The following is a 12674-nucleotide window of genomic DNA, read 5'->3' on the forward strand; positions in this document are numbered from 1 at the left end:
TGCATTTTAATGGCAGTATGTAAATACTCCAATTTGAACTTTTGTGTGTTTGCAATCTGTGCCCCCTCTTTTTTTTTTACCAAGTCATTCACAAACCCTCTCAAACTAAAGTTTAGGGTCCCACTGAGTTCAAGGGGTTCAGAAATAGAAAGATTTCAGTCATTTGACCATATCTCTTCACCATTATTCATTCCCCAACTGTGTTTAAACAAATCAGTATTTTACTGGGGACTCATCCAAGGTCCATTGGGGTCCTACAAACCGTTGGGAACCAGCACTGGTGTCTCCTCCCTGCATGAGGTAACGCCCTCTATGGTCACGGAGATAAAACGTCTGCTCCTTTCTGCTCTGTCCACGCACAGTTAGCGGTTCTTGACACGCCACTAAAGCGTGTGTTTGCCAACCCTGTTCATTCCTGCCCAGCCGAAGCTTCCCGCTCCCATGTTTTGAGCCCGCTCCAGTTGGAGACTCCAGTTCACCATGTCCACCGGGTCTCTAAGCGATGTCGACGATGAGCTCCTTGACGGCATCCTGAAGTTTGGCTCCTCTGGCAAAGACTCAAACGAGAGCACAGAAGAGAGCTCCAATTGCGAGGGCACTTGCGCAAGCGACGACCGGAGAGGCGCGCCGGGCAAGAAAAGGAAGACAGCGTCCCGGAAAACGGCACCCAAGGGTGTCGCACAAAAGGAGGGCAAGCAGGTGCAGAGGAACGCGGCCAACGCCCGGGAGAGAGCCAGGATGCGCGTCCTGTCCAAGGCCTTCTCCCGGCTGAAGACTTCCTTACCCTGGGTTCCGCCGGACACCAAGCTCTCAAAACTGGACACCCTGCGCCTCGCCTCCAGCTACATCGCGCACCTCCGGCAGATACTGGCCAACGACAAATATGAAAACGGATATATCCACCCTGTTAACCTGGTAAGACGGGAGACGGGAGACTGGAGTTTAGGGAAACCGCAACTGAGACAGCATTTATAAGGCCAATTTGTATTCCCTCCAATATTATAACAATACAGGAGTTACTGAGTGATTCTGTTTAAATCATAATGACCCATACTATTTATTCTGTTTTAATTTTTTATTTAAGAACTGATTAGAACTTATTTTAACCAGGGCTGCAGACGCCACACTGAACCTGATATAGTACCAAACCAAGGTGATAAATTAGGGTGGTAGCCTTATCAAGCAGGTGCATCGAGGAAGAGACTAATTTTCTCTTTATGCTGTCTGCAATATGCAGACACCTTTACCTCAGAGCAAAACTGGTTTGCCAACTATAATAAATATAGGCCTGTCTTTTTATATCGCAAAAAATTGACAGAGTAATCTAGCTGATGCAGTGGTGTAACTACGTGAAAATAACGTCATATCGGATCTAGAAGAGAAAGTAGCCTATTATATTCGCTAAAAGCCCTCAACTAACTGTCAGACCCATTATCGGACACATTTAAATCGTATGACTATGAGCTTGTTGGAAAATTACACGTCAGAACAGTGGAGCTGCAGAGGCCACACTTTTTTATTCAATGCATCTGATCATAATAATCGCTTTTTATAAAAAAAAATTCATTCACCCAATCCGTGCATGTGATTTAACTGACACATAACCGTTTGTTTTGATTCATTGATGGTGTTAAGGAGCTGTTTATCTGACTGTATTTTCCTCCGCAGACGTGGCCTTTCATGGTTGCAGGTAAACCGGAGAACGATTTGAAGGAGATGCTGAATACAACAAGGTTATGTGGAACGACGGCGTCTTGATGCAGCCACACGGACACCTCAGTATGTTTCTCAAGGGAACCGCTCATTTCCAAGAAAAACCTTGTGACTGAAATGCACGTTTCGTCTCCGCAGGCTCTGAGTGGGAATTACGCAGGGAGTATGTCCTTTCATTCGTTCCCGTAAAGAAAAGTAGAATTTTATTTAAACTCATTATGTCACTTAGTGTTGTCTTTGCTGGTTCAAAGGTAAACTATGTGTATTAAATGGCTTGTTTATACACTGCCGATGCATATTTACTCATGCAGGCCTGTTTTGGCAGCTGCGTTAGGCCTATATGGATGGAAAAGTGTCCACTCCTTCAAATGGTTGTACAGATTACATGTATATAAAATATATTTGTATCACCTTTACACTCCGTGTACCCAATGTATTTTTTTTTTTCGTGTGTGGCCCATGCTTTGACCTAGTAACCTCTCTTATCACTCCACTCCTTGAGAATAGCAGAATCTGAGCACCAACAAAGCGTCTGTGCAGATAATTCTTCCTCTGTTGTTTCTAACAGATAGAGGTGGATGTGGCTGTCATTACATAAACAAACATTTTGCCATTCAAAGATTATCTGTGATCCTAAAAAAATGTAGTTAGTGCTCTTGTAATTTAAACAAGTCAAATTAAGTTGATCTCCTTATCAGCTTCGGTGGTAAATGTTGAAAAAGGTAGTCTTAAAATGCACAGTTTGAGGTTTATAATATGCTAATAGGCCTAGGTCTGCGGATATAATTGCTTTTAATTTAACGTGACAGCCACTAAGCAGCACATTTTGTAAATCTTTATTCAATTATACAACAACCTGTTTATAATTTTTATTTTTAAAACATTATCAGGCCCAAGTAAACGTTAAATGTGAATTTTAGTTAGCATAGGCTATTTAGGCTACATTTAGGCTAATTAACTATCACGCGCCTACAGGTGTGCACGGATTGGACCGACTATTAAGCTTCAGCCAATCAGAATTGAGACCCCCGGTCCGAGACGCCCCAGGTCGGAAGACATCTTGGATAATTTCACAGTTGTAGAAGAGCTTCGCGCTTGAACCCCCTCCCAGACCTGTTGTTTTAATTTCTCCGGGTTATGACCGCTGTGTTTACATCATGCCGACAGTTATTTATGCGGGATGAAAGTTTAAAAGAAACTGCTAGAGAAGTGTCAACTTGGTAGATGAACTTTTTTTTTTTTTCCCAGACCTGTTGTTTTAATTTCTCCGGGTTATGACCGCTGTGTTTACATCATGCCGACAGTTATTTATGCGGGATGAAAGTTTAAAAGAAACTGCTAGAGAAGTGTCAAATTGGTATATGAACTTTTTTTTTTTTTTAGCAGAGTCCCTTTCCTTTTTATCTATGTCTATCTATCTCTGACACTCTCTCCCTCCTCCAGCAAGGGTGGTCCCAAGCTCTGTCAGGGTAATAAAAAGAAAGCATGACCTGCCTACAACAGCTTAAAACTCAACTTGCATATGGACGCCATGCTCCATAAAACACACTTGTTCTGTTGAAAAAACAAAGCTTAAGGCATTTCTTTTGCATATTTTAAAAGAATGCTTTACTTAGTTGCTTGCGTTACTTAATATATTTTCTACTCCACAGCATCTAAAAGCTGGGTACTATGCAGTGTACTATAGGTACTGGGTACATTTTACATACAGAACCTTTCATATATTTGAAGATATGATACATTATAAATGTATTTGTAATACATTTTTTTATTTTATTTTACACACACACACTATCTTTTTAAAACATAAACCTATTTCAGTTTGAGTAGGCCACTACAGTAAAACTCCAGATGATGTGAGCTCAGTCTAACTACAGCATGTGTCATCATTGTGCATTAAAAGTGAGTTACTTACACAGTGATAATCTGACACTGGCTTGGAGCCATTCTCTTTGTAAGAGTATTTGATACTTTGAATATATTTTGCTAGTAATACTCCTAGAAAAGTGTGAATGTGAGACTTTGACTATTTGAGTATTTTTTTCATTGAGACATAGCTTCTCTTACTAAGGTAAGTTTACCACAAATGGTAAGTACGCACACCTATACATACCACTGCAGTGGCCCGGACACCCCGAGTTACATTTAAACTGAAGGTGAAACTTTACTCTTGACCTTAGAAAATATTTCACAAACTAATCCTAACTTGGTGTCTTCTTTCTGGCTTTCTTTCAACATTCAGTGGCATCCTGTGATCTTTACTGACAAATGGAGTCTTTTCAGTTGTCATGGAGATATTTACATTATTTACGAGGCTTACATGCTAATTTTTTATTCAGCTGTATTCTTGCTTATTTCATCATTAGGACTACTTTTTGCCAGATGTCTGTTACAAACACTCATTCTCTGTCCATGCAAAAAAAAAAGACCGCACCAAGCATACTTTGATAGAAACAATAAGACTGAGTAGTGTAGGCCTTATAAAAGAGCCGCACCGACATTTCTCCAAAGACCCTCACCTAATACATCAGTGGCAGTGTGGCAGGGGCCTCGCCGCCACCCCAAAGAGACCACCGTGGAGAAAATAAACTTGGCCTCCTCTCGCCTGAAGCCAGCTGCAGGGAGCAAGAGAGGAGGAAAGATAGTGTAGAGAGAGGAGGGAGGGGTATGCATGAGAGCAGAGCTGGGATTCCCATGCTTGATAATTGTTTTGTTGGACGACTGCCCAAACTGTGATGTGGAAAAGGTCCACAGACAGAGGGGAGGAAAGAAATCACATTGTGTTCCAGCTGATCTCATCATGCTCCCCATCTGCCCTCACTGTTCCGTCAGAGCTCTTGCATTATTTTGTCATGACTGCTTGTATGGCCAATTCACTGTAATAGTGTTGGCTACATTCAACAGTTTATACTGTACATTCCAGCATCTCTTTCTTTAAACAGCTATATTAGTGGAAAGACATACACAGCTGTAATTTTGCAACAATTCCAAAAAAATCATCAGAAAAGATTACATTACTATTAGCATTTTATTACTCCCCAAACAGCCCTGAATCAATCTGTGGTGCTCTCAGACTGCCATCTTCTGGACAAAATACAAGGTGGCTTGGGGATATATTTGGACCTGACGACTGTCTCTAGGCATCCACACAATACAAATCAGGGTGTTATATTAACACAACATAGTGCAAAACCTTGCCTATAGGACTGCTGTAATATTTGCCCTACATCAAATCAGCTTGAAGCGCCACCTTTGTGCTTTCTTTGACTAAAATATTTAAAAATTTAGAGTAGCGTTCATCCTGTCTTTTACAGATGAAGGTTCAATTTGCTTCTAGTTCTGTTGTCACCTTCAGCCTTTTAAGAATGTTTGTAAAATATTGTATACCACATTATTTAGCATCTTGCATAATTATTTACATGAAAGCATCTGAGAAGTTTCGTTAGTAATAGACAAGGGGCTTAGCCTACACAGCTTTTTGTAAGTTTCACAAGCTACAAAGGTTATGAACCACTGATTTAATTTCTTTACAATTTATTGCGATTTTCAACCTTATATTTTTTTCTCACCATTTAGGTGATCCCGCCAAAGTGTCCGATTCAAAAACACATGCAACAGTTACAATGTTTACTAGCAATAATACAACCAAGCCACATTTTCTTTTTATGTCTTGCAGAATACCGTTATTATTTCAAAGAAGAAAAGTCTTTATTATAACAGCTAGATGTGGAATAATTAGTGGTATGTTTTGACCTGAAGATGGCAGCCTTCTAATACTAATAGCACCAGTCTGAGGGATGAAATGAAATGCATAAATAAAGTCCCTCTGACACAAACTGGTGCCACTACTAGCTTTTGTCTTAACCTCAGCCACTAAATGTTTACAAACTCAGTGGATATGTATTGTTACACAGTTAAATATGGCGCACAGATTTCCATCACTTATTATTTACTAATGTTCAAAAAGGAAAAAGGATGTTACAGTGAAATATTTCCCTGGAATGTTCTAACAGTGCCTAAGGAAACCATTAGATGGCAGCAGAGGATCTGGTACATAGAAAAGCAATAAGGCCAACAAATACATGGGAGGGAGACCGGAGAAATAAATAGGCGTTGCATGGATCCTGGTGGATTTAGGGGCATTGTAAGATGAAGACAAAGTAAAAACTAATGAAAAAAACAGGGTTGTGAAGCAATGTTAAGTAAATGTTTTGGTGCAATAGTGCATACTGCTGTGATTAATTTGTCTCATGGGCTTTTTAAAAAATACGGATGAACATCAGTGTAACACTTTAAATGGTGTAAAGCTCCATGACAATCATGCACTTAAAAAAAAAAAACAGATAAAAAAAAAACCCAGATATACTAACATGACTAAGGTTGGGGAACAGCTGGTAGTGCTGTCAGTTTGCGTCAGATGGCATCGCGGCTTGGGCAGCCTGGCACAGCAGCCACCAGTGCAGAGGAGATGCCAAAGATAGCCGAGGCCTGCCCGGATCACCAGCCCATGTTTACTGGCATGCTCAGACTCGTGTGTGTGTGTGTGCCACTGTTGGCATCAGTTTGTGATTATTTAAAAGGAGCACAGCAGGTGTCTGCCATGAGTCTGCCCTCCTTTACGTCAATGCAGGAGCCGCCTTTGGAGCCAGCTCTGTTCAACTTGTCACCGCCTGCGTTCAGATTTTTCTTCTCCAAACTAGCCTTAGTTCAGACAAAGAACCAATGGTTGCTTTTACCTTATTGTATCTAGTCATAGAGATAGTATGGTTTTATTTGAGATTTGTGCCTTCACTTTAGGACAGTCAGTGTGCTGGTGTTTATGCTCCTCAAAGCAGTGAAAATTCCAACATCAGCATTGTTTTCCAGAAACAACCTGACCTTGAATGTTTTTGACTGGAACTATTTGCTCCAATAGGAAAAACCCTTTTAATTGTGTCAGCTCTTGTGACTCTATCACAAAGAATTATGTGTGGAAGGAAAAATCCATACTTCAATATGTAGCTTGAATCCATACCTTGAAATCAAATCTATTTAATTTAGTAGGTAGAATGTTTGCCACAGCTCTGCTGTCGGTCAGCTTAGCCTTTACAGTCTATTTACATCAGTGAGGAGCACCACAGTGCTTAGAAAGAGGACAAAGTCTTTAAAACTATTGAAATGAGGGGGAAACAGCACTGAAACTCTGAGGTTTCAGTTACTGGAACATTTTAAAGGAGTTTTTCAGTCTCTGTGACAATAAGATAGAAAGACTTGTTCAGTTTAAACAAGAGATATGAACTGGTTAATGAGCTTTAGAAGTGCTGGCAGATTTTGTTATTTTTGGACATCCCAGCTGTTTTCCCTTGTTTCCATCCTTATGGTAAGCTATGCTAACTGACTATGGGCTCCAGCTTCATTTTGAACACACACACACACACACACACACACACACACACACACACAATGAAAGTGGTATGAATTTTTTAATTTAACTCAGCATTAGAGCAAAATGTCAAAATATTCCTCATGAAATCTTGCAACATGCAGTATATTACAAAAACTAGCTGATATAGATCCAGATTTGAATTTTAGTTTGCAGATTTTTTGCAGAAATTATTTTAAAAACACTGCAACTTTTTCTCTTTTTTAACATACACTGAGTTGTGAAGTAAATGTAAAAGTGATGCTCCAAGCTGTCGCCCATCACAGCCACATCAAAGCTCAGAAAACCTGATTTTGCTTACTCAGCCTCACACTATCACACAAACATATTGCTGATGTGGACAAGCAGAACAAATCACTGTCTATCCATCTTGGGTGCTTTTAATCATTCTCCTCCTACAGAGCCACTATAAGTGAAACCCAAACATAAGCTCAAAGAGGTGTTTGACGTTCCTGCTTGCATCCATGGGTTTATGTACAGTAGCAAAAAGTACTTTATATTCAGCAGACTGTGAAGGGTCTTGACCTAAACAAGGCAGTTGTCAGCCTGTGCTTTGTTACAATAATTAAAATGACTAATATGTATTATATGGACATGAGGGTCAGACAAGAAAGCAACTGAAAAACCAGGAGGTTGGTTTAAAATTAAGATTTTATTCAAGCATTTATTTAATATCTGCAGGACTGTGGATAGCACAACAATGTTGGCTGCATAGGGAAGCACAATGATTTTTCTTAAAGCCTTGAACTGCTAAGCTTATAAAATACAGTGTAGTAATTGGATGGTTTAGAGCTTAGGGAGTGTTGATAGTCAAATGCAATTTGGGATCAAAGAGCAAGCAAAGAGTAAAGGAGGTCACCCTTAGACACACACGCACACACACACATACCCATACTGTAAGAGCAGTGTTAGTAGAAGGAAAGGGGATCTGACTAAAAGATGTTTTCCGAGGTGGGCACAATTACCGGTGTTTAGAGTATGTGTGTTTCTGTGAGTGCACTCACAAGCCTCTATATATGTGTGATGTGTGCTTAAGAATTATCCATATGTTGTTTTTAGATGATTCAGGTCTATTACAATTAGGGAGAATCAAAATCCAGCTCCCACAGTTCTTCACAGACCACTCACCAAACAGCAGAGGGGTCAGACAGATGCTTTTCTTATTATTACCACTTAGAATAACATTGTGCAGACAACTATGATACCTAAGCAGCATCTTAGGTTTGTTTAACAAGTGGGTATTCATTTGTTAGAGCAGAGCACTCACAAAGCCAGAAGGAGCAGGACAATGATGGGTCACTGCACAGGGGAGCAGAACACAAGCACCTACTGTTGAGTCATGGAGTTAATGAGCAGCAGTGGCTAATCCTTGGTTAGTGTGTATCTGTGTGTGGGGGAGGGGGGCATTTAAACAAGAAGCCAGTACCAGTGTAGAAGCATTAGACATGTGCATAATTTCACAGTGTATGGCAGTAATACAAACACCTGTTTTAGTGCTTTATCAAACCGAGCGAGTGTGTACGGGCATACGCACAGGTTTGACTAAGCGAACATGTGTTTCATTATAAGCTGAAATCACTCACAGGTGACTTTGTTTATTTGATCTCAATTAGGCCTCCGCCTCTTCCCCATGGAAATCTGACCAAGATTTTATTCCAAACAACGCTTCAAGGATTGCAGGAAAAACCCAGAAGAATAAAAATATAGATTTGTCAAAACTGTGCCTGTAACAATGTGCCATTTTTATTTATACATCGAAATATCGAGCACACGTGGACTCAATTATTATCCCATGGAATTCCACAAAGAGTAAATCTGGCAATAAGGAAAAATTCCTCTAATCTGGTGTCTTCCTCAAGCTGGGTGTGAAGGAAATTTAGGGGGTCCCTGTTTTAATTGGATCCAGATTTAACCGTCTTATTGAAACAATGCTGGGACAGTTTTTTTTTTTTTAAGGGAACTATTTTGGTTGTATGTGAATAAATGGCAGATTTTTCAGAGGGGGTTTCTGCAAACCAGATCAGACTGCCTCAGTGTTATAAGAAGCAGATGGACATGACCAAAGAAAGAAAACAGTGAGTAATAACAGAGGAAGAGAGAAGTACAGAGTGAAATATAGTGAGAGTTATCGTGACAGAAGAGAAACACAAAATGTTCAGCCTTTCAGGTCAAAATGTACAAATACAGGGCTGAACAGTAAACAGTTTCTATAATGAGATTAGCGTGCAAGGCCACAAGTTTGACACCATGAAAAATCATTCATTTCCATTCCCTCATATAGATTCAAGAAGACACACATACACACCTGGATTTTGACAGATTTATTTAGTGAGTGAAAGGACGCAGCTCACAGTAGGACAGTCATCTGCACTGACAGCTCCGAGAGGCTGCTGAGAAAAGAAAAGTGGAAAACTACTGTATGTTTAGTGAGGGAAGTAAGAAGACTGACAGATGTGAACACTGACTCTGTACTGAGTGAAATTATGTACAGGCCTGAGAAAAAAAAATGTCAAGGGGAGTATATGGCCTAGTACAGAGAACTCAGAGAGCTGTTGGCACTGACTAACACTGCCATGTTCCCAGCTTACTAGTAGCAGCATGCCAGCTGCGAGTGGTTGCCACCAAGCCAATCCTCTTGCTGTGTTTCTCTTTGATGAGATTGGACCTCAAGAGCAGGATAAAAAGAAAACTATAAGATTAGACAACAGAAAAGAACATAGTTCTACTCTTAACTCCAAAATATCAGTTTCAAAATGGAGAAGAGTGCAGTGCTAATTTTATGGGGAGGGGGGAAACTCTGTGAGAGTTTCTTGTCCACATAATCACACTCTAAATAAAGCTACAGAGTTTGGCATCTTCTCCCATATCCCTCTTACATTATGTGAGAATACATATGAGAGAAAGAGACATTTTCGCTAGACCCCAAAAGTTGAACATTTCATCAGTTAAGTGTGAGCTGTCTGGGGTGTGGGGGGGGGGGACAAACCCCCCATCTCTCCATTCTGTTCTTTCATTCTAGATGCCATTTGTCCACCTTGGTACTCTGATGCCCTTCCGGAGAGCCGAGTATCAGCTTTCTTCCCCAGTGGCCCTTAGCTCCCTCCACCATGCATATTTAATGGACACACTCGTGCAGCGGACAAATGATTTTTATTTTTGACAGGGGAAGGTTGGTTCCAGTTACATAGGGATAGCCAGCGAATGAGCGAGCGAGCATGCACCCAAGTGAGCATGGTAAAGAATGCATGCACACACCCTGACACACAGTAGAATAAGAAAGTCAAAAATGATTAAACTATGCTGTAAGTGCTTATTTAAGATCAGATCCATAAACAAATCTCATAAAGACAACCCTGTTATAGGCCATGTATTTATTTCTCAATATACACACAGAGAACACACACATCCTCCACTTACCATAAAGTGTATGATTAATTTAGTGCTTGGATTATGATTAGTTGAAGTCCGGGATGATGAAAAAGACAAGCAGCCCACCAAGGCCTTCATTAAACCAGGATTAGAGCCAGACTAAACCTATTAACTCTGTCTTAAAACCACTTTAATAGCAATCAAATCAGAATTAAAATTCACACTGTGAGACTATGTGCATCGTACATATTGTGACAGCATCTTATTGTGTGTTAAACTAACTGTGTGTGTGTGTGTGTGTGTGTGTGGTAACTCAGCATTATAATCTCTCCTGTGCTGGCGTTGCCCCTGGATGGTACAATTCATTCACTGAGGGAGGAGAGATTTTACTGAGTGCTCTTAATAGAAACTATTGGATTACCAATAATCAGGGGAAGAGATGGTGTGATGAGTTAAAACTTGAGCCTTAAAGGAATAGTTTTAGAAATGCATTTACACTTAGATGAGAAGATCATTACCATGTGTATATTTTTCTTTTAAATATCCAGACGGACCAAGAAGTCAGAACTTATCTTATTTTAGCATACAGATTAGAAACTGACTTTGTCCGAAGGTAACAAAATCCGCTTACCTGTTTGTCCTCTTTTCAATATTTAAGCTAAGCTAAGCTAACTGGCTGCAGGCTGTAACATCACATTTGCAACATGGCACAGACATGACATTGAACTTCTCATTGAACGCAAAACGTTAAGCAAATCATTAGGTGTCCGCTCTGATTTTAGTAAGATTTTACTGCTATAAAAATGCTTAACAAGTGAAACTTTATAAAAATCAGTGTAAAAAATGTCTTCTCTATGTGTTATGTATTCTAATAAGTAATTTTTATGAAGGCGTTGAATGGTTTCATCAGTTTTAATCCTATCTGAAAGGGGGTTTTTTATTGACAAATCTCATTCCGTATGCTTAGTTCTACAGATAAAACCTGTTTAAGGGTAGACATAAACACAAGTAAAAATTGCATGCATTTTGTTACTTTCCACCTCTAGAGAGAGGATATGATGAAGAGAGAAAGCGTTGGGCAGGTTAGCTGAAAGAACATTCCCAGGTGTGACCACAGCATTCCCTCCATACACTTTAACAAACCACTGTGTGTACGTTTATGTGTGTGTAAGTCTGAGGTTCATAGCTTGTAGCCAAACTGGACCTGAGCTTAAGTCCTGCAGCCAATAACAACAACTTTTAACTCAAGTGCACACACACACACACATACACACACACATACAAACACAGAGTCGGTTAAATACATTTGCACTCTACAAAGTGACAAGTGAGGTTAACACGCATGCTTTTTGAAAACATCTATGATAAAAATGTCACTTAATCCAGGGACAAAACAACTGTTATTGTGAAATAACTTTGTCAAAATGCATTGCTGGAGAGGAGTGTGTGTTCTGGGTTGTGAGTGAGTGTGTGAGTTTTCCTGTTGGTATCTATGGGCATTAATTCAGTTTCACTCTTCCTCTGTTCTCTTAATCCTCTCTCTCCTTTATTATAAGCTTCACTTTGGAGACAGCAATGAAGGAGACTCAGCTTGATGTATACTGGAAGTGTGTGTGTGTGTGTGTGTGTGTGTGTATCACATGAGCAAGTGTATTTGCATGCCTAAATATTGAGAATGTACTTGTATATCTGCAGGACTCTGTGCATTTAATTATGTGAACCTGTGTATGTGTGTGTGCGCGTGTGTGTAATATGAGCCCCTTTGTGACACAGCAGTTGGCTGATAGAGGGGACTGAGTTACCCAAACTCCCCTGGGGCATCCTCATTGTGGAGGGCTGTCTGGGGCCCTGCACTGGTATGTATAGGTGTGTGTGTGTGTGTGTGTGTCTCCAGTTGGCCAAGACACCACCTTCACTAGAATACTATTAAATATTCTATTTGGATGAGCTTCTTCCAGTTACAGAGAGCCAGTTCAAATTGTGAACAAAAATGTGGGCCATGTATTTTCTGAGCTCTGTGTCATCTTGTTACCAAGGCTTGTTTGGCTGTTTATAAGCCAGAGAAATCTGCTTGGCTTTTTTGTGAACACAAGCTGAAAATTGTCCCCCAAAAAACTGAACTTTAAAGCATATGATCTTAGCAAAGTGTCACTCATAGAGAAGTATTACC

At 40.1% G+C, this 12674-nt stretch overlaps 1 protein-coding gene across 1 annotated transcript; it reads left to right on the top strand.

Moving 5' to 3' along the window:
- Positions 1-231: 231 nt before the first annotated feature.
- On the top strand, positions 232-2103 carry tcf21 (transcription factor 21). The gene is made up of 2 exons (XM_020593545.1): positions 232-915; positions 1669-2103. Exons 1-2 carry the CDS (start codon positions 481-483, stop codon positions 1756-1758), a joined length of 525 nt encoding a protein of 174 aa, XP_020449201.1. The 5' UTR covers positions 232-480; the 3' UTR covers positions 1759-2103.
- Positions 2104-12674: the final 10571 nt, after the last annotated feature.

This window comes from Monopterus albus, unplaced genomic scaffold (assembly GCF_001952655.1).
Source record: "Monopterus albus unplaced genomic scaffold, M_albus_1.0 scaffold19.1, whole genome shotgun sequence".
NCBI classification, from domain to species: Eukaryota; Metazoa; Chordata; class Actinopteri; order Synbranchiformes; family Synbranchidae; genus Monopterus; species Monopterus albus.

Coding starts and splice junctions, on each gene's coding strand:
- tcf21 (XM_020593545.1), top strand. CDS start 481: ATGTCCACCGGGTCTCTAAGCGATGTCGACGATGAGCTCCTTGACGGC. Junction 916..1,668: donor ATATCCACCCTGTTAACCTG/GTAAGACGGGAG, acceptor TTTCCTCCGCAG/ACGTGGCCTTTCATGGTTGC.